The 19,448-nt window shown below is 31.5% G+C and overlaps 2 protein-coding genes across 5 annotated transcripts; one reads left to right on the top strand and one right to left on the bottom strand.

Moving 5' to 3' along the window:
* The first annotated feature begins 2,682 nt into the window (after positions 1–2,682).
* On the top strand, positions 2,683–10,554 carry LOC111702923 (ankyrin repeat and KH domain-containing protein mask). 2 transcript variants are annotated; one of them, XM_023474732.1, is made up of 7 exons: positions 2,683–3,174; positions 4,603–5,681; positions 5,809–6,601; positions 6,782–7,860; positions 7,935–8,024; positions 8,651–8,708; positions 9,892–10,554. In XM_023474732.1, exons 2-7 carry the CDS (start codon positions 4,636–4,638, stop codon positions 9,973–9,975), a joined length of 3,150 nt encoding a protein of 1,049 aa, XP_023330500.1. In that variant the 5' UTR covers positions 2,683–3,174; positions 4,603–4,635; the 3' UTR covers positions 9,976–10,554. The 2 variants fall into 2 exon arrangements, with proteins under 2 accessions (XP_023330500.1, XP_023330501.1); XM_023474733.1 differs by lacking the exon at positions 2,683–3,174 and having other exon boundaries at positions 3,624–5,681.
* A 516-nt stretch (positions 10,555–11,070) lies between these two features.
* Positions 11,071–19,007, bottom strand: LOC111702921 (uncharacterized). Of its 3 annotated transcripts, none has more exons than XM_023474729.1 (12): positions 18,911–19,007; positions 18,320–18,404; positions 17,545–17,645; positions 16,982–17,040; positions 16,550–16,685; positions 16,077–16,238; positions 15,153–15,668; positions 14,916–15,052; positions 13,607–13,700; positions 13,157–13,219; positions 12,523–12,579; positions 11,071–11,439 (listed from the first exon to the last, which is right to left on the bottom strand). In XM_023474729.1, exons 1-12 carry the CDS (start codon positions 18,965–18,967, stop codon positions 11,341–11,343), a joined length of 1,566 nt encoding a protein of 521 aa, XP_023330497.1. In that variant the 5' UTR covers positions 18,968–19,007; the 3' UTR covers positions 11,071–11,340. The 3 variants fall into 3 exon arrangements, with proteins under 3 accessions (XP_023330497.1, XP_023330498.1, XP_023330499.1); XM_023474730.1 differs by having other exon boundaries at positions 16,089–16,238; XM_023474731.1 differs by lacking the exon at positions 16,077–16,238 and having other exon boundaries at positions 15,153–15,635.
* Positions 19,008–19,448: the final 441 nt, after the last annotated feature.

The following is a 19,448-nucleotide window of genomic DNA, read 5'->3' as shown; positions in this document are numbered from 1 at the left end:
AGGTTTTAGGGGTAACTTTGTGAATCGGATACGGCACTATAAATCCAACTTCTATGTTTTAGGTGGTGGATTACTGAGTTTACTTTTACCCAACACAACAAAGACTCCATTACTGTGATAATATAAATTGTATTTTACACTTTTCATAAGACATTTAATTTTTGTTAAAATAATGTAGGCATCACATTTTGAATATATTTTATGTTTCTTGAAGGGATAGTTCATATATGCGGTGTGAGAGGTTTCAATTTTAAAATGGAGGATGTTTATCGTATATCACCCGCGTACAGTGATGATTATTAAATGCCAGAATGTGTGTCGTCTTTTTCTTATGCAGGGTTTCCTACAAAAAATGAGACTGTAAAGACGACCTGAAACTCTTAAAATATGATGATTCCAAGTATAAATTAAGTCAGCGTTGTCTTGAATATAGTTTATTGATTTGACAAAGTTCACAACTGCAGGGAACCATAAATAAAAGGACAGGATAATGTCTATACAATATACATGTTCTCTAGCTGTAGTCTCTTCTTGTGTGGGAAACCATGTATTTGAGGCTGGTATACCATGGTCTTAGAAAAAGAGGAGGACGGATAAAGGATAAGAAGATGCGAAGAGGATGGAAGGATGAGAATAAAGTGGACAGGATGACGGGAGGACGAGAAGAGAAAAAGAGGATGAGGGGAGAACTAGAGAATTGGAGGTTTAGATGAGAAGAAGAGGTTGTTAAACAAAAATGAACAAGAAATGAGGTGAGAAAGAGAGGATTGGCGGATCTCAAGAGAATGAGAGGATTGGAGGATGATATAAGAAGAAGAGGAGATGATGGGAGTATGAGAGAATGAGAGGATGGTAGGACGAGAATAGAAGGAGAGAAGGAGAGAAGAAGAGGATTAGAAGATAAGGAGAGAATGAGAGAATAGGAGGATGGAAAGAGAATATGATGACGAGAAGAGAAGTAGAGAATAAGAAGATGGGAGGGTGATATGAGAATAGGAGGAGCAGTAGAGAATCAGAGGACTAGTAGAGAATAAGAGGATGAGAAGAGAAGGAGAGAATAAGAGTATGAGGAAAGGATAAGAATAGGCTGAGAAGAGGATATTTAAGGATGAGAAGAAAATAAGAGGATGGTAGGAGGGGAAGGTATCCTGGTATCCTATAGTAACCAGATGTAAACAGACCCACATAAATCTCTCAATAAATATCTCAGTGTTAGACCTTCACCTGCCTCCATTTCTCTTCAGTGCTAAATCAACCTCAATCAACGTCTGTTCAAACATATCAAAAATAAACATTAAACCTAAACAGGTTAAGGAGCGCGTTTGCTTTAATATTCTCACCTTAAAAGGTATCGATAATACTTATTGACTTGTAAAAAATATCAATTTTTTACTGCATACATGGGTTTGTTTCGTTTTTCAATCGTTTTCAAAAACGACCGTTTTGTTTTTGGAAAAAAAACGATCGTTTTTTAGAACGACTCACTCCTTTTGAACTATTAAAAAACGAAAAACAATCGTTTTAGAAAACGATCGTTTTTTAAAAAACTATTTGTGACCGTTTTTTATACGATTGTTTTTTAATAACGATCGCTTTTGAAAAAAGATCGTTTATGAAATATAAATTTTATTACAAATTATGTTAACGATCGTTAACGTAGGGTTGCGTTAACGAAACGACGAAATTTATAAAAACGGTCGTTTTTGGAAAAAAATACAAGCAACTTTATTGAATCTCGTCTTACATGAAGTTAAAAAGTTGTGGGGGCGCTAAAACTTCTTGATATTTTCTTAAAAACTACTCAATGATAAGTACAGATGCCCTTCAGGTCGGTTTTCTCTCTTCGTTAACTATCGTTAAAGAATGGTCGTCGTTAACGAACGTTAGCGTATAGGGTCATCGTTAACGATCGTTTAAAAAACGACCATTTAAAAAAACGAATTTTATGAGAAAAAAAACGATTGTTTCGTTTTCGATTTTTCATCGTCGTTTTCAGATAGTTTTTCAAGAAATTGAAAACGTTAACATCCCTACGGTCGAAAGGCCAGTCGGTGTTACAAAAATTTGTTAAATAAGCTACATATCTAAAATTTACATTCTTGAAAAGTCCTTAAAAATGGAAATAAAAACATGTGTTTTGTTTTGTTATTTTTCATTAACCCAAAAAATTTATTTTTGACATTTCCGACATTATTTAAAAACCTCCCTTGGACGCAAATTAACGGTCAAATTTTTGTTTAATGAGCTGTCCTTAAAAATTGAGCTATACCTTGCATTGCAACTCCAAAACTTGACTCTCAGGCTCGGGACAACCCCCCCCCCCCCCCCTCCTTCCAGTCTTTTCTGGGATAAACCCTATTTACAGGAATATCTTTTTAAGTCTTTATCTGATCATTTCTATTGAAGATATCGTAGTGTCTTATCAAAAAGTGTTAATATCTGTCAATGTTCTCTACTTCAATTTTTCTATTTAGCAGAAATCCGCAAGTTACTTATAAAACAACCAAAATTGAACACAAATTATTGAGAATTTCGTAAAAAACAAAGGACGAAATAAATCCTACACATGAGCAGGTACTCCAATAAACATAAAATAATTAAGGAACTCCTTTTCAAAATAAAGTTGAAAAGTTGATAGTTTTTAGTAAAAATTAAAATTGTTTAAATGAAAACAAAGATAATTTCATCATTTTTCTTAGACGTAGGTTTTTAGTGTACCGTTGTGAATCGAACACGCCACTCTTTTTAAAATGGAGAACGTAATTTGAATTTCATCTAAACTTTCTTTCAATAGCTATAATTTCGTGTGTATTTTCAAATCTTATCATTGCGTAGTAACATATAAACAAAACATTAAAACACCATTTTCAAAATTATTTCACCAATTTTATCCAAATACCAGTTATGAATTTTTTAAATCTTCCTCTTCGTTATTCAAAGCATATTTAATAATTTTACATGCTAGTCTGTTAAAATATTACGTCTACCGTTTCTTCAAGCTAGTCTACAATATTATACATTATACAATATTATAATATTTTCAATAAATTACTTAACTTAAGAATTTATGACATATGAGGAATCAATCTCTGAATTCTCCTACTATGATGTGTTCTATGTTAGAGAGGAACAGTTCAACTTCTATTTATCAAGATAAATGGCCAAATGATCATGGTGAGACATGTTCGTTCAATGTTCATTCGAGTTCATGTTCGTGTTCATGTCAAATATATATGCACCTTAACATTTGATCTTAATCAATGAGAAATCAAAATATTAATATAATTTGTTCTTACAATATAGATTTAACTAGAAATGCGGGAAACTGTTTGTTTAAAATGCTTGAAAATAAATCATCAATTTTTTTGTTTTCAGTGATTTATTTTGTAAGTTATGAAAGTGAGTTTTGTTTTGAATTGCGGATTATAATTTAAAACGGGAAAGTGGGTTTTGTCTTGAAAACGCAACAATATGTTTCAAATTCAGGATATGTTCCTAAATGGAAAACCTAACATTGTCTTGAAAATGGTCAAGATATTTAATATAAAAAGAACTTCCATTACAATTTGATTTTTTTATGTTTCAAATTGGGAATTGTTGTCCTCGTCATATTTAATAAAAAGTTGGTTATAGTTTTTGCTATCGACTTTTACTCTGGATATGGGATCCCAAAAACCCAGTCTTTCAATTTTTGCACATTATTAACACTCAGTGTTAAAAATGGGCCAAGTGTTAGTTTTGGAGCATGTCCCCGGAATTAGTAATGATATATTTTAATGCAAAAGTGGGTGTATTTAACAATAAAACGTAATCCTTTATCTTCCAATTAAAACTAAAATTTACATAATCCAATATACATGTATGGTTTTAAATTTATTAATTACATATGACCAGAATTTTAATATCGTCTAAATTTTATTTAAGGGTGAAACTATTTTATCGAAAATGCCCAAAAAAAATAACACAGTAGCATATTTGAATAAAAAATAAAAACTCATATTGTAAAGTTAAAAAAAAAAAAATATAAGAGAACTTTATTTTCCAATTTTTTCAAACCATGTGTGACATGAGCATCAAAAGATGCGTCCTGAACCGCTATATCAAAATTGATTTATTAATTACTCAGACAAATATATTTTCAAAAAAAAATTTGGGCTCAGAATTTCCTTATATTTCAAGGGATTTTACGAATTTACTTTTAGTGACAAATGACAATACACAAATAATCGGAATGTGTTTGGAAAGGTTAAAGAAAATTCTTAAATCTTTTGAAAACATTCTAAATTTAAAAACTGGCACAAGGCGGATTTAAGCATTTTGATCAAAAAAGTTCCCCATAGTTTGGCTCTTGTTTTATGTATTACATTTGTGCGAAGCCTCAAATATTTCATGTAAAAGGGTGAATTGTTGTATTCATCAACAAAAGGTTTGAATAGGACTAGAACTGCAGTTTTTGAAGAAAAAAAATGGAAAATTCCAGTCCTATATATATATATATACGGGCAGACATAATTTTTCTTATCATTAAATAAAGTTAACATAAGCAGATCAAAAGCTACTTCTAAAATTGTATACCGAGCTTATAAAGTTTATACATTTTAGGTTTCTAAAATCTGGCCACCATCTGAAGCCTAGATGGTTTGGGTTTCTCTCTCAACCGACAAAAATGATTTTCTGACCACGCTTCCCCCAAGGGTACCCAGGTCATTCGCAACAGTTCCACAACAATCACGAAATGGAGAGAATCTTAGCACTTTAACAGGTGCTAGAAAGTCCAGTTTTCCGAAATCCTCCACACAACTGCCACCAAAGTTAAGAGTAAGATCGTCTTCTTTAGAATTCTCAATTGCAAACATGACTAAACCCAAAACTGTTAAAGTTTCCTCACAAGCCGATGATATTTTGAGGTTTAAACCTCCCGATGATCTTCTAAATTCAGACAGTGACACCCAGTTTAATCATTATAGTGGTTCAAAATCTTACCAGACGAGTAAGAATTTCAAAGAAGAAAAGAGAGTAGATATAAATATTCATCCAGTGAGTGAAGAAAATAGCTTGGCTATCTCTGTCGAATTAAACCTTGAACTATCAAATGATGAAATAACCACGTCCCCAACCCAAGATCCTTTCCCCAAGCTGGAATCAGAAAAGAATGTTAAGTTACATGAAATAGATACTGCAGACTGGGCATCAAATGATAGTCAGGAAAAGGAAGGATTAACCATCTTGATGTCAGTATGCAGTCAGGAGTTGGAACATGAAGTAAGGGATATACTGAGAAGAAAACCAACCATGATTTTCATGAAGGATAGAACAGGAAAAAATGCTATTCACTATTGTGCTGACAACCAGCATACAACTTGTATTGCACAGTTGATAGCTGTTCAACCAGAACTAGTCAACATCAAGGATAATGAAGGGTTGACTGTTCTACAGCTCTGTGTAATAGCGGGGAATCTTACCATGATTAAGTTTTTACTAAAAAATAATGCTGATCTTAACACGACTGATAATGATAAGCGGTCTGTTGTTCATTGGTCTGTGGTTTGCGGTCAGCTTGAAATACTTGAGGTTCTCTGCAAGGTTGGAGCAGATCCTTCTGCTCCTGACAGTCATGGAGCACATCCTATTCACTACGCAGCTCAAGCCTTGTCTTCATCATCGAATTTTGATTCCTCCAGGTACATTTAATCGAGTTGTTGTGTTTTCTCTTTCAGGTTAAGTAATAAATTCAATATTTTATAAAAAAAAAACCATTGCAAATAACAGATTTTTTTTCGCGTTGTAGAAAGAAATAATTTTTATTAGTGTTGGGCTTGTTTGTTTGAGAAAGCTTCTGTCATATGGAGTTGACCCAAATGTGAAGGACATAGATGGAAGACAGCCATTACTCTGGGCAGCGTCTGCTGGAAATACAGACTCCATTTTGGCATTGGTAAACTATGGAGCTGACATTGCTGGATGTGACAAGGATGGATTAACAGCTGTGCATTGTGCAGCTTCTAAAGGTCACAATGATTGTTTGAACAATCTTGTAACCTTGTGCGGGGCGGATATAAACAAGGCAGATAAAAATGGATGCACTGCTCTTTTTTATGCTGTGACTTTGGGCCACAAGCAATGCACTACAACACTCCTAGAGCTAGGATCTTATAAAAATGTTAAGGACAGGAAAGGTAGAACCCCAGCACATGGTGGAGCAGCTAAAGGTCAACTGGAAACCATTATTTTACTGGCTAAATACAAAGCAAATTTATGGATTCCAAATAATAAAGGAAACTTACCATTCCATGAAGCAATTGCATCTGGGAGACTTGATCTTGTTAAATACTTTATCAATGTAAAACCGAATGCAGTAAGCATTGAGAACGGAAATGGGAAGATGCCAATTCATATCGCAGCAGCATTCAATAACCCTGAGTTGTCTCGAATCTTGATAGAGAGTAAAGCTGAAGTAAATCCACTTTGGAGAAGTCCTGGAAGAAAATTGTTGACACCTCTAGATATTGCCAAAAAGAAAGGGCACAAAGCAGTGGTTAAGTATCTTCAGCTTGAGGGAGGATTGTTTGGAAGCGATATGATTGATGTTAACACTTTAAAGGAACTGTTCAGAATATACATCTTTTTACAATTTAGTATTTTCTTCTAGTTTTTCTGTTTCATTTAATTCAACCATCAAATAGTTTTACATTGTTCATTTTCCATAAATATTTCCAGTTAAAGTTAAACACTGGAAATGCATGCAACAATACTTTTTTTATCTTGAACAGTATTCTTGCAGAAAGCTTTAGATGATGCACTACAAGAAAAGAAAATCATTGACCAAAGATTATCAGTGAATTCTCAGAAAACTGAACCCATCAGAGGTTCCGAGTCTAAACAAGATAATTTGCTGGCAGAAATAAGTCAAATTAGTTCCAAGATAGAGTCAGCATCCATCACACAATCTTCCTCAGTAAGTAACAAGCTAGCACTCCTAGCCTCCCCTATGATGTCAAGATCAGCCTGCAGTAAATTTTCTTCATTTGGGATGGATAAGAAAGCCCTGAGCTTGCTTAGCACAACAGATACAGACGATACAGATGATGAGGACAACTTCCATCAATCTGTAAGACAGCGGAGAAAATCTCGTCGCAAAAGGTTTTCCTCACATCCGCATTTGAATAGGCATGACACTTACTCAGACTTTCTCGGTAGCTCTGTCAGCATCGGGGAGTTGGGAGAAAACAGAAAAAGCATTTCAGGTGTAGAGGAGTCTAATTCTTGTTCTGTGTTTCCAGATATAATTCCATATTTTCCAGTTCCGATTCCTGATCAAAATCAAGAAGAATTGTCTAAAATGGTAGCAGAGCCGGAGTCAAGGTATTCTCAAACAGTAGAAAAGGAGGAGACAGTTGATGACAATACAGAATTGGTGAAAAGATCCAAATCTTTAGAGAAAGGTTATACTTCAGGAGAATCCTTTATTTATGATGGAGTGATCAAACTAAACCCATTTAGAGTTGCACGGAGTAGTGGAGAGACATTCTGTAGAATAAGATCTGATCCAAAAATGATTTTTCAAGAGCAGAAGAAATTACGAAAAAGTCAAATTGCTTCTGCTTTACAGAATGAGCTGTATAACCTTCAGTCACTAAAGTTAGGAACTTCTGATACTTCTGAAGGAAAGGTGGTGAAAAGATTTGCTCAAGAATACAACCGGCGAATGGCTGAATTTGTAGGTGTAAGGACTTACACAGGGAGCTTTACATTTCAAAGCTTAGAAAATCACATAATGGAACAACAGGGACTGTTAAATAGGAAAACCTCTATAATTACCAGAACTCAGTCAGAAGGGTACATAACTCCAACCTTCGAAAGGTACAATACTATTTTATTATTTAGCAGACCTTAACATGTGTTATTTCAGCTTCCAATAAAAATACAATCTATAGAAATAGAAAACCTGTTTCGAGCAGGAGAGAATCGTCATCTTCAAAACAAAAAGGAATCACATTACCAAAGCTAAATTTCAGTGATAAAAGGTAAAAATCCTACCATGCTAAATTTTATGAACCTAGATTTTTAACTTTAATAAATGAATTTTTCAATATAATGAAGACGACTTTCGATTTTAATTTTGATTTATATCAAGCTTTTAAACAGGATGGATACACAAAACATGGAAACAGAAAGAAGCTGTCAATTAAAAAGCTTCAATTCAATTGCTTGTAAACTTGTGATTCGAAAAAAACTTGTTAACAATTCAACTCAAATAAAAATTATTCTTCATTATATTGCTATAATCGCCTTCCACCGTCGCGTAGTAATGGTTTGAGCTTTGAATTGTACTTTCCAAACTGTCATTTTTTCTCTTACATCAGAAGAAATGGGCAAAGTTATTTAATTTTGTTTACCATAAACGTTTCCTGTTGGATACTAAACAAAAATAGGCCCAATTAATTCAGTTATCAGTATTGAATGCAAAAAAGCAGACAGAAAACACAAATTAAAATAGAGCAATATATTTTAGGGTGAATAATATCCTCCAAAAAATTATTAGTTAAATGTCAGAGGAGGGAAACAGCTTTTTTTCTCCTGAAAAAGCTTTTTTTCTCTGCAACACTGACCTGAGAATCTTTTTTTAACGTTGTTACCAAAATCTGTTCAGGAAGTTTGAAAAAGTTCCTTTGACATTGAGCCTTTTAAGTGGTTCCCAGTCACATCAGGTATAAAATCAACTTTTAGGAAAACTTAAAATGTAATCTAAACTTAACTTTTGATATATAATTTAAACTAAACTCTCGATATCTAACTTAAACTAAACTCTTAAAATTAAACTAAACTCTTTATATCTACTTAAACTTAACTCTTGATATCTATAACTTAAACTAAACTCTTGATATCTACTTAAACTAAACTCTTGATATCTACTTAAACTAAACTCTTGATATCTACTTAAACTAAACTCTTGATATCTACTTAAACTAAACTCTTGATATCTACTTAAACTAAACTCTTGATATCTACTTAAACTAAACTCTTGATATCTACTTAAACTAAACTCTTGATATCTACTTAAACTAAACTCTTGATATCTACTTAAACTAAACTCTTGATATCTACTTAAACTAAACTCTTGATATCTACTTAAACTAAACTCTTGATATCTACTTAAACTAAACTCTTGATATCTACTTAAACTAAACTCTTGATATCTACTTAAACTAAACTCTTGATATCTACTTAAACTAAACTCTTGATATCTACTTAAACTAAACTCTTGATATCTACTTAAACTAAACTCTTGATATCTACTTAAACTAAACTCTTGATATCTACTTAAACTAAACTCTTGATATCTACTTAAACTAAACTCTTGATATCTACTTAAACTAAACTCTTGATATCTACTTAAACTAAACTCTTGATATCTACTTAAACTAAACTCTTGATATCTACTTAAACTAAACTCTTGATATCTACTTAAACTAAACTCTTGATATCTACTTAAACTAAACTCTTGATATCTACTTAAACTAAACTCTTGATATCTACTTAAACTAAACTCTTGATATCTACTTAAACTAAACTCTTGATATCTACTTAAACTAAACTCTTGATATCTACTTAAACTAAACTCTTGATATCTACTTAAACTAAACTCTTGATATCTACTTAAACTAAACTCTTGATATCTACTTAAACTAAACTCTTGATATCTACTTAAACTAAACTCTTGATATCTACTTAAACTAAACTCTTAATATCTACTTAAACTAAACTCTTGATATCTACTTAAACTAAACTCTTAATATCTACTTAAACTAAACTCTTGATATCTACTTAAACTAAACTCTTGATATCTACCTTAAACTTAACTATTGCCATCTAATTTACACTATTGTCTAGGTGACTTTGCCAACACATCTCCTGGATCCAAATAAAGCCTACTCAGTTTCTTTCAATATCCTTCCTGTATATCGAAAACCCTGAAGAATGGCAATCAGAGCCTTTATTAGTTTGCTAATAAAGGCCTTCCTCCCCTAAAATGTTTGTATGTCTATATAAATGCATCTGTGGCTTCACCGCTCAGACGCTCCTAGATGCTAATACTTAATTTAAACCATTTCTTGATTATTTTATGGTGAATAATTTCTAATCTAAAGTTTACCCGGTGAAGCATAGATTTAAAAATCAAACGCTGAACTGCTAAGTGCTTTCCCAATCATGAGCTTTGCTCTCAAAATTCTTAAAAGTTTAGAATAATGATAGAACTTGAACTATCCATAGCATAATAAGATGTTTTAAAAATAATTAAGAGTTTGTGGTTTAATACGTCTTATTAATACACCATGAATCTACAGGCGCAATTTTCTTGATCTTTCCTAATTGGCTTGATATTTTCTGCTTGCTTCTAGTCGAAAAGAAATATATTGGAGAGACAAATTAGCTGCGCATGCAGATTTAATATTCGTAAATTAGACAAAATCTATAAATGCGGTAATGTGTAAATAAAAAAAAAATTAAACAGTCCCTTTAGAAAACTAATCAATACTAATAAAATCTTTTAAATATTCATTTGAAAATATGTGCATAGAGTTTAAAACTATTTATTTAACTGTTTAAATAAAAATTGATAAAATTACATTTTTATAAAAGTATATATATAATATATTAAATAAATTAATTAGTTTTTATTTGAGATTTGAGGTATTCATTTCTTAGAACTAATGTTTAATTATCTCAGGTCTACTGGATTCCCATTCAATTAAGAGATACAAAAATAGAGGAATGCATACGACATTTACTCAAATGCACTCAATCTACTTTACTTGAAAAAAAACTAGTTAGTTTACTTACAGGGTTACTCTCAGAGAATGAGAATTAATTATGACCTGAGCCATAGGAGAAACAGTCGTTTTTAAATTCTCATCAAATGATCTTAATTGTATAACCCTGTACATATTTTTGTAAAACAAGTTCTTGTTAGGGCTCACAGAAGTTATGTTAAAAACTTAAATTTTAAAAAAATAACGTGAAAAACTGTTAACAAAGTTTTGAAATAGAAAAGCACATTTAAGTTAACAGTAGAAAGAAGTGATTCTCAATTCGTAAACGTTTAGTTGTTAGTTAAACAGACCGGTTACTTGGTGGGCCTACCCGTTCCGTTAATTCAGCTAACTGTTAATCGACGGAATTAAAAAATGTGGAATAGAAATACGGCATTTAATATCACTAATAGTCATCTTCCTTTTACACAGTTTTACGGGTCCCGCTAAAACTTGACAAGAGATTTCAATCAATGTACCAAAGTTCTATTTCATAATAAAAAAGGGGGCTTCTTGGAGCACAAATTATTTAGTTTTCCAGTCCGTTTTTAATCTCTCTTCTCAGAACCATTGTAGCTAACGGGGGCACCAGAGATTCAGAGAATTCTACTGAGTCTCGTTTACCAATCTGGAGAAAAAAATTAAGAATATTAAGAATAAAAGTTTGTATCTTATTGAATTAGTGACCAAATGCAACAAAAAAGGGAGAAACTAATAGCCTTTAATTCAGATTCTAGAGAGTCCAACGAAAACAGCAATTGTGCTGTGTACACAGGCCCCTTTAACGTTTACTAAAGATATAAGCAAAATATATCACTCTCCGTAATCGTTAACAAAAGATTTGAGAACTCGTTAAGCATCCTCTACCAATGTCATAAAATTACGAATTATCGGGTTATCTATATAACTCGATATATATATAAATAAATACAGGGTGAGTCAAATAAAGTGTGATTTGCGGCGCCTGATGCAAATTTGTACCTTTTTTGTGCAACTCTACTATGGTGTATAGTGTTTTTTCAATATTTTTGAAAATTTGTAATTTTTTTGGTACTCCATTGGCCCAAAAGAAAATCCGCGAATCTTTTTTTTCTCTCAAAATCAAAAGTTCAGAAAAGCAAAAATGAGCATTCATATAATTTCTCTCTAAATCTAAAATTTTATTAAAATTGAATCACAGAATCACAGAAAATTGGCAAAACTGTAATAAGAAAATTCGCAATTTTCAGTTCTAGGCTAATTTTTAAGGAAAAGTTATTTAAATTCTCTAGTTCCTTTCTTCTTAGTATTAAATATACGCTGTTTAGTTGAAACCTTAAGAATCACTGAAAAACAATTTTTCCGTAAAAATTATACCAGAACTGGAAATTGCAAATTTTCTAATTACAATTTTGCAAATTTTCTGAGATTCTGTGATTCAATCTTTTTAAAATTACAGAAACAATTTATTTACACATTTTTGTTTTTCTGAACTTTTCAAAACATATTAAAAAAACACCATACATAAGAGTTGCAAAATCCAACGAAAAATTTCCAGTGAAAAAAAGAATTTCGATTTTTACAAATGCACAAAAAAAATTGAAAAGTCTGCAAATTTTTTTTATTATTGTTTGATATTTAAGATAAGAAAATAACGCAGATAGCGCAACAATTAAAATTAAAAATCGAACATGTGTGCGAAACCTAATAATAATAATAATAATAACTATACCTGCGTAAGGTTCAGTCGCTGAAAAGATAAAAACTCTACTTGACCTGTGTTATACACCTGAAAAAAGTCAAACAATATATTTATCAATTACATTTTGTGCCTTTTTTAAGAAGATTAACTTGGTCCTCAGTATTTAGTAATAAGATCAGGATTTCGAGACGAATCGTATTAGAAAAGCATGGAATTTATAAATCGTCTTTAATCTGCACGATATTATTAAGTGAACTTACTTATGCATTAATTTATAACGATTGATATCAAAGTCATGGGATTTTTAAAATGTTGTCTCTTGAATGCCGTTTTTGTAACGTTAAAATTTGCTAAGATTTTTAGTATATAATTATAAACAAAGATTTAAATTCTTAAATAAAACTAAAATTGTTTGAATGCCTCCAGCTTATTTTTTTTAGGACAGTAAGCGTAATTTCAAGTGAAACTCCATGCAAAGATTGCAACAGTACCTGTGGCCGTAAAAACTTTGACTGATCAAGTAAAGGATTAGATATCAATGTGTATAATTTTATGATGGTTGACTTGAAATTACGCTATCATCTAGTCCCTTTCAGATGGTTGATTCACTGACAATATAAAATTAAAGAAAATATTTGTTTTATTGCAACACTCTGTTCTTTACCTTGAAAATGATTGTACCAGCTACAAGCCCATCTGCAAACCCATTATTTGGCGCCACCCGGTCCTACAGAAATATTTTCTTTCTTTTGAATGAACAAAATGAGTTAAAAACTAACTTAATGCTGGCAGATTAAACTATTTATTTATTTGTCCTCAATTTAGATTTAACCATGCAAGGAGAGTTTACAAGTATGAGACAAGGAAGTGGACAGCTTCCAAGTATAAAAATTTTCGCTAAACATCATTTTTTATCAGTTAAAAACGAAAACATTTAGACCCAAGTTATGGCTTTATATAGTCAAATAAACATTGACACAGAAATTTTGAAATGGTATTAGACCCATTTAATAAACGATTTAATAAGTTACTTGTGAAACTATATTTGCTATGTAACAACATAAGAAAACTTAAGGTTTGTTTAATGTCGTCTTCGCTGTTTTCTGGGTCTCACCTGAAGAGTAAAGGTTAGTCTGACCGGCCCAAGCTTGATTTGAGCTAATACTAGTTGAAAGTCTTCACCTTTATACAACTCCACATTTACAGATCTAAATAGATTTTTGTTGTACTTTTACAGGGATTTTACTTTATGTTATTTAAATAAATAAATGAAATGTCCAATTTAAAACAGTGACCTGACAAGTTTTGTCTGATCAAGAATCTGGAAAATATTATCGTTTTCTAGCTTGAAGTATAATCATTTCTTAATTCTAATATGTAGAAAATCTAAAATTGAAAATCATCAAATTTTTAAAAGTTAATAACAGATATCTTAGTCATTCTTGATCAGTCAAAGTACAGAGCGTCCCATATCATATTAGATTATCTCCAAGCATAACGCCAAAATAAACACATGATACTCAAAAAACCTAGCATTTTCTGCAAGAACATTTTTTATATAAGCCTTATTCAATTTTTCAAAATGATTCATTCTTCTTGAATGTTTTAATTAGTCCCAAAAATGGTAATTTAGATCTAATATGATGTGGGACACCCTGTAGTTAAGGGTACCGTTTGTACCGTACCGTACCGTACCGAACCGTACCGTACCGAACCATATTGTACCGAATCTATAAATGGTGAGGCATTTGAAATTACGCATACAGTCCCTTTTAGAAGCTTCGCTATCAGTCTGAGGTGTTTAATGTTATCGAAATTGTTTTATGTATAACTAATTATTTATTATGTATTAAGTAAAGGCCAAAACGAAACAAATTATTTAAAGTATTGTGATAAAATTATGAACAAACCAAAAAATCATGCCTCTTAATTAATTCTCAAAGACATAAGCACATGAATTGTTAAATTTTAGAAAAAATTTGACAATTCTTTCTAAAAGTTTTAGATTAGTTTATTTGAAGAAGAATTAGGTCGTCTTTTATATTTTTATATCTGAAGATTAAACTCATTACATACATACATGAAATGAATAAATTAAAATTCGTATTTAAAAAAAATTTGAACGAAAATATCACGCACCACTTGTTGCACAGGGTTATCCATAGACTGAGAGTTTAATGAAGACCTCAATCAATATAATATAACGATCTAAAGGTATAACTTTGTTTACTGTTAAAAAATATTCTTTTTATATTTTTTCAAAGGCTAAGAGAAAAAACAAGCGAGAAAAAATCAAGCGTTCAGCTACAGGGAGTCAAAATTGTAACTGAAAATTACATTCTATTCTGAAGTCCCATCCTGTGTTCAACCCTGTAAGTGTACAGTGTACATGGTACAAGTTTATTGGGAAACTCTGTACTTACTGCAGTGTCGCCAGTCCGTTCATAGAAACTGATATGTTGGTTGATAAACCTAGAGTTAAAGTGGGTCGACCGATAGACTGCGCTAGCTCACGAATTCCAGGTAAGTTTTGCTCTTCACCGAATGAAATTGTAGAAACCTAAAATAATTTGAAAAAATACTCGTCATTTCTAAATTCTTCAAGTTGTTCAATATTAAAAAAAAAACAGTGTAAGGTCTTTCTAACAGGGCGGCCTTACCTGTCTTCTGTTGGTTTTGAAGTTCTTCTTAGGTTTAACACTATTCTTTCGAAGTGACATTGTTTTTCTTCTCGATTCTCTCAATCCTTTAGAATGTTTAATAGCTTTGGTTTTCGGTTTTGATATTCTAGAAGGCTCCGATTCTATTGCTCGTCCAAAAGACGGTGGACTATCCGAAAATTTTTTATCTAAAGTTACCGCCAACTCGTCATATTTTGCCAGATTAATGCGAGAATTTTCAGCTGTTTTCCTTGGTTCCGAAAATGGCGCGGCATTATTCTTTTTTCTAAATTTCAATCTGTAGGAGTCAGATTCAGGTCTAGTATTGGGTTTATTATTTCTCTTTGTCTTTGATTTATTCACTGGATCTCCAAACATCATAACTGGAATGTCTCTTTGAGATTTTCTTGGCCGTTTATTATGTTTCTTGCTTCGAGTGGGCTGATTAGAATCTTGGATATTTTGACCGAGTTTTGAATTTATCTGCCCCAAAACAGTTGAAAACGTCGGCTGATTCTGCATAAGGGTGCAGTTCCGTGTAAATAATGTTTGGAAATTAAAAATTTTATTCTAAGTAATATGTACAAAAACAAAATTGTCAAATGACTTCTAGCTTACCATAAATTGGTTTAGAGTGAGAGGAAAGATCACTTCACTTCAGCAAGACCCAAATTTTATTCTGTAGAACTTTAATGTTTTGACATTGTCAAAAAAATGACAACTCTGAGTGTTTCCGTAACGTCTGATTTCCTTTAAAATTTTCTAATTTAAAAAATTGTGTTTCTCCATTTTTAAATTTTGAGTTCCCCCTAAGAATACACTCTACTCTAAACCGATGTAGAGTCAGCTAGGATTAGGAGTCAATTCACATTTTTTTGTAGAATTAATATTGCTCAAAATTAAATTATTTATTAAATTATTTACATGACACTGCACCGTATTCTGCACTGCATTTCTGTTCCGACTCTGGAAAGATTTAACATTTCCAAGTATTTTATTCATATCAGCGTGAGTCCAAAAATTTGGCTTCTGCTTTTCATTCCTTATTAATGAATTATCGCTTGACGAATGGATATCTTCAGATTTCTTAAAATGGATTGTCGTTGTAATTTCAAGAAACACTGCGTACAAAGAGGGTCCTGCTCGATTAACAACAGTACTCTTTCAACCTTTATCGCATAAATAATATGGAGAACTTTTTAATTCTGACAAAATCCTCCATTATTTCTGAAAAAGAAATCCGAAAATCACTGGAAAACCTCAATTTAAATAATTAATTTTCCAAAAAATTATGGTTATCTCATTAATTCTTTATTTGATAAATCTTTTAAGGTTACCGTTGTGAATCGAATACGAGTCTATAAATGGCTAGTACATTGAAATTACGTCTTCAATTCCTTTAAATCAGAATTTCTCCGCTGAAACCCGTCTTCTGACTTCATTATGGACCTCTTATTTCGCTTGAGTTGTCTCTTCTTTAAAAGCTGGAATTCCATTGGATCAAGATAGCTCTCAATAATTTGCAAATTAACCCTGGCAAAAAATAATTGAATTAGAATCAGCAGATTTTGAATAAAGGGACTGTCATCATCACTAAAGCTAGAGGGACATTTACCCTATAACTGGGTTAAAATTGGAAAGAGAGCGCCGTTTTTATATGTTTATACTGCATAGATACCCTAGTTCCATTTAAAAAGAAAACTCTTGAAAATTATCAATTTTTAGATTGAAATACAAGAACACCTGTACATTATGCTGAGACTAAGGATTTTAGGGTACTATTGTTAATATTGGATCAATTAATATTACCATTTCAGAAAATCAAATACCTTTGGAGAAAATTTTCTAGCCACTTCTTGACATCAGAGGTGTGATGGTTGTCAGAATTCTGAAATTTTAAGATATCGTAATTTATAATACGTCAAAGGAAATGAGTTTTTGCCACAAACTCTGATTTCCTAATCCGTTTATCGATGCAGCCCAGTATAGTTGACCTTAGATATTTTAAACTATAATATCTGTTAGATCAAATAAACTAAGTTTGCAATATCAAAAGTTTAAATCATCAAATTGCAACATTTGAGCTTGTAGCATAGGCTCAATTATTTTAAAACTGAATTTACAAACAATATTATTGACAATGATCCAGTATAACAGAAATAAAAGTCCTCTTTATTCAATCTTCTAAAGAGATGAAAGAAACACAATTTGTATGTTTGTAATGATTGTGACTCATAACATTATAGTTTCCAATTCTCATGCAACACTTGTAGTTTAAAAACTTAATAAATACGACTTTCTACTTTTATGGCTGTAAAAAGAAAATTTCAGGATTTTAAAAAGGATAACCAATCCCCCCCTCCCCCCTCCCCCGGTAAAAATAACAGCTAACCTTGTGAAGACCCTGACACAATGCATCTGAATCTATCTCCTGGTCAATGGTGTCCTTCGTATATTTATCTGAAGAATACTCATAAACAGTTCTTCCATCATCTAAACTTAATAATTATACATCTAGGAGACGGACATCATTTTTATATTCTTAAAAAAAACTTTTAAGTTTTGGAATTTTACAGAATCCAGTTTTCAACTTTTCAAATGTTTTGAATTCCCATTATTTGTTTGGCGTCTTTAAAAGGTCCAAAAACCTCTAAAACAAACTGAAAACGATCAAAGCTATGTCTCCGCCATAACGAGTGACCTTCCAGTTCTAGAGTGGCAAGTCCGAAATACAACGGAACCCTTTAAACCTTTATTAAGTAACAATGAGTAAAAAATCTTTTTTTTTGGCTTGAACAAGATTCTCACTAATGCATACTTTTGCAAGTCACTTTTAAAAATTGTCAATAACAGTCAAAATGTCTTAACTTTTTCTCAGACAAAGGTATAAATTCTGAAGGATACCATTGTGAATCAGACATGCATCTCTTTTTAAAAGAAGGTCAACCCTTATCATCATGACCCTTATACCCTTAAAATATTTAAGTTTTAAGTAAGCTATACAAGAATATGAAAAGTTCTGTTAAAGAAACGAATGCCCCGACTAAAGAATATAATTTGGAGGTTATCTTTGTGTAGACGTAACTTTAAAAAGAAACATTGTAAATTCTATAGAGAGTAACTTTAAAAACATGTTGAAAGTTCTTTTAGTTTGAAAAAACGTTAACCTTTAATAAATAGATTATGCCATAAGTTTTCGGCCATCAGAGAATTCGCTAAAGGTTCAGGTCTCAACAAACCTTCTCCTTCCACCTATGGTAGAATGGTAAAAAAATAAGGATTAAAAAGGTTGCATGCAATTTCAAACTCCGAATTCCGCTAAATCAAATAGACATTTTATAAAAATTACATTTGACATAAGATTCAAATCTTATATGTTTTCAATCATTTTATTGAAGAGCTTTTGAGAAGAACAAAAGTGTTTTGACATTCTTATTTGTAACCGTACTTAAGTAAATTTCAGGTAAGATTTAAATCTTATATTGTTTTCAGGTTTAAGGCCAAAATAAAATTGTCTTGCAAAAAATGCTAGGTTTTTTTATAAGTATTATGTGTTTATTTTTGCATTAAAGCTTGGAGATAATCTTATATCATATGGGACACTGAATTTATATATATCTTTAACTTAAACGTATAATCAAAACTAGGGGTCACATTTACCCTCTACTTCAGTTTAGTTCATTGAGGGAACATTGTTATTTAATAATGAACATTTAAAAAAGTTGAATTTTTATTTTAAAACTTATTTTAATGATGACCTGAATTCCAAGCTGAAGGAAGCTGGCCACCATTGTTACCCAAAATTTGTTAATCATCTAAAAAAATATACATTAAGAAATTTCGTCAAAATGCACAAACAATGATTAAAAACAAAGAGGAAGTTTGATTGAGACATCACATTTTCCGTTAGAAAATTTAGATACATCATGTCTAGTACACCGTAAATAATACATACATAATTATTTTTACTTTGATCCACCCGGTATGGATGCTGCAAGTATAATATTAAGAATACTTCAATGGGAAGTTTTTCACACTAAAGCTATTAGAACATAGAAGAGGTATAAAAGAAATGGAGTTTTCCCGATAAAAGAATCACTTTAAACCATTGTTTTATGTATATATAGATAAATAAATCATTAATATTCTAGTAGTATTAAACATAAAATTAGCAACGGGGTCATTATTAGGTTTAAATCCAATTCCAACAGATTTACATACAGATAATACAGCCAAAATTCGAACAGATTTACATACAGAAAATACAGCCAAATTTGAACAGATTTACATACAGAT

Source organism: Eurytemora carolleeae, unplaced genomic scaffold (genome assembly GCF_000591075.1).
Source record: "Eurytemora carolleeae unplaced genomic scaffold, Eaff_2.0 scaffold526, whole genome shotgun sequence".
Lineage (NCBI taxonomy): Eukaryota > Metazoa > Arthropoda > Copepoda > Calanoida > Temoridae > Eurytemora > Eurytemora carolleeae.
This window is presented reverse-complemented; position numbering and strand designations above follow the sequence as displayed.

Excerpts from the sequence above, each read along its gene's own strand:
- LOC111702921 (XM_023474729.1), bottom strand. The coding sequence starts at position 18,967 with ATGATTAACAAATTTTGGGTAACAATGGTGGCCAGCTTCCTTCAGCTT. Across the intron at positions 17,041-17,544 it reads TGTGTCAGGGTCTTCACAAG|AATTCTGACAACCATCACAC; the intron begins GTTAGCTGTTAT and ends TTAAAATTTCAG. Across the intron at positions 12,580-13,156 it reads CTGGTACAATCATTTTCAAG|GTGTATAACACAGGTCAAGT; the intron begins GTAAAGAACAGA and ends GACTTTTTTCAG.
- LOC111702923 (XM_023474732.1), top strand. The coding sequence starts at position 4,636 with ATGGTTTGGGTTTCTCTCTCAACCGACAAAAATGATTTTCTGACCACG. Across the intron at positions 5,682-5,808 it reads TCGAATTTTGATTCCTCCAG|TGTTGGGCTTGTTTGTTTGA; the intron begins GTACATTTAATC and ends AATTTTTATTAG. Across the intron at positions 8,025-8,650 it reads CTAAATTTCAGTGATAAAAG|GAAGTTTGAAAAAGTTCCTT; the intron begins GTAAAAATCCTA and ends AAATCTGTTCAG.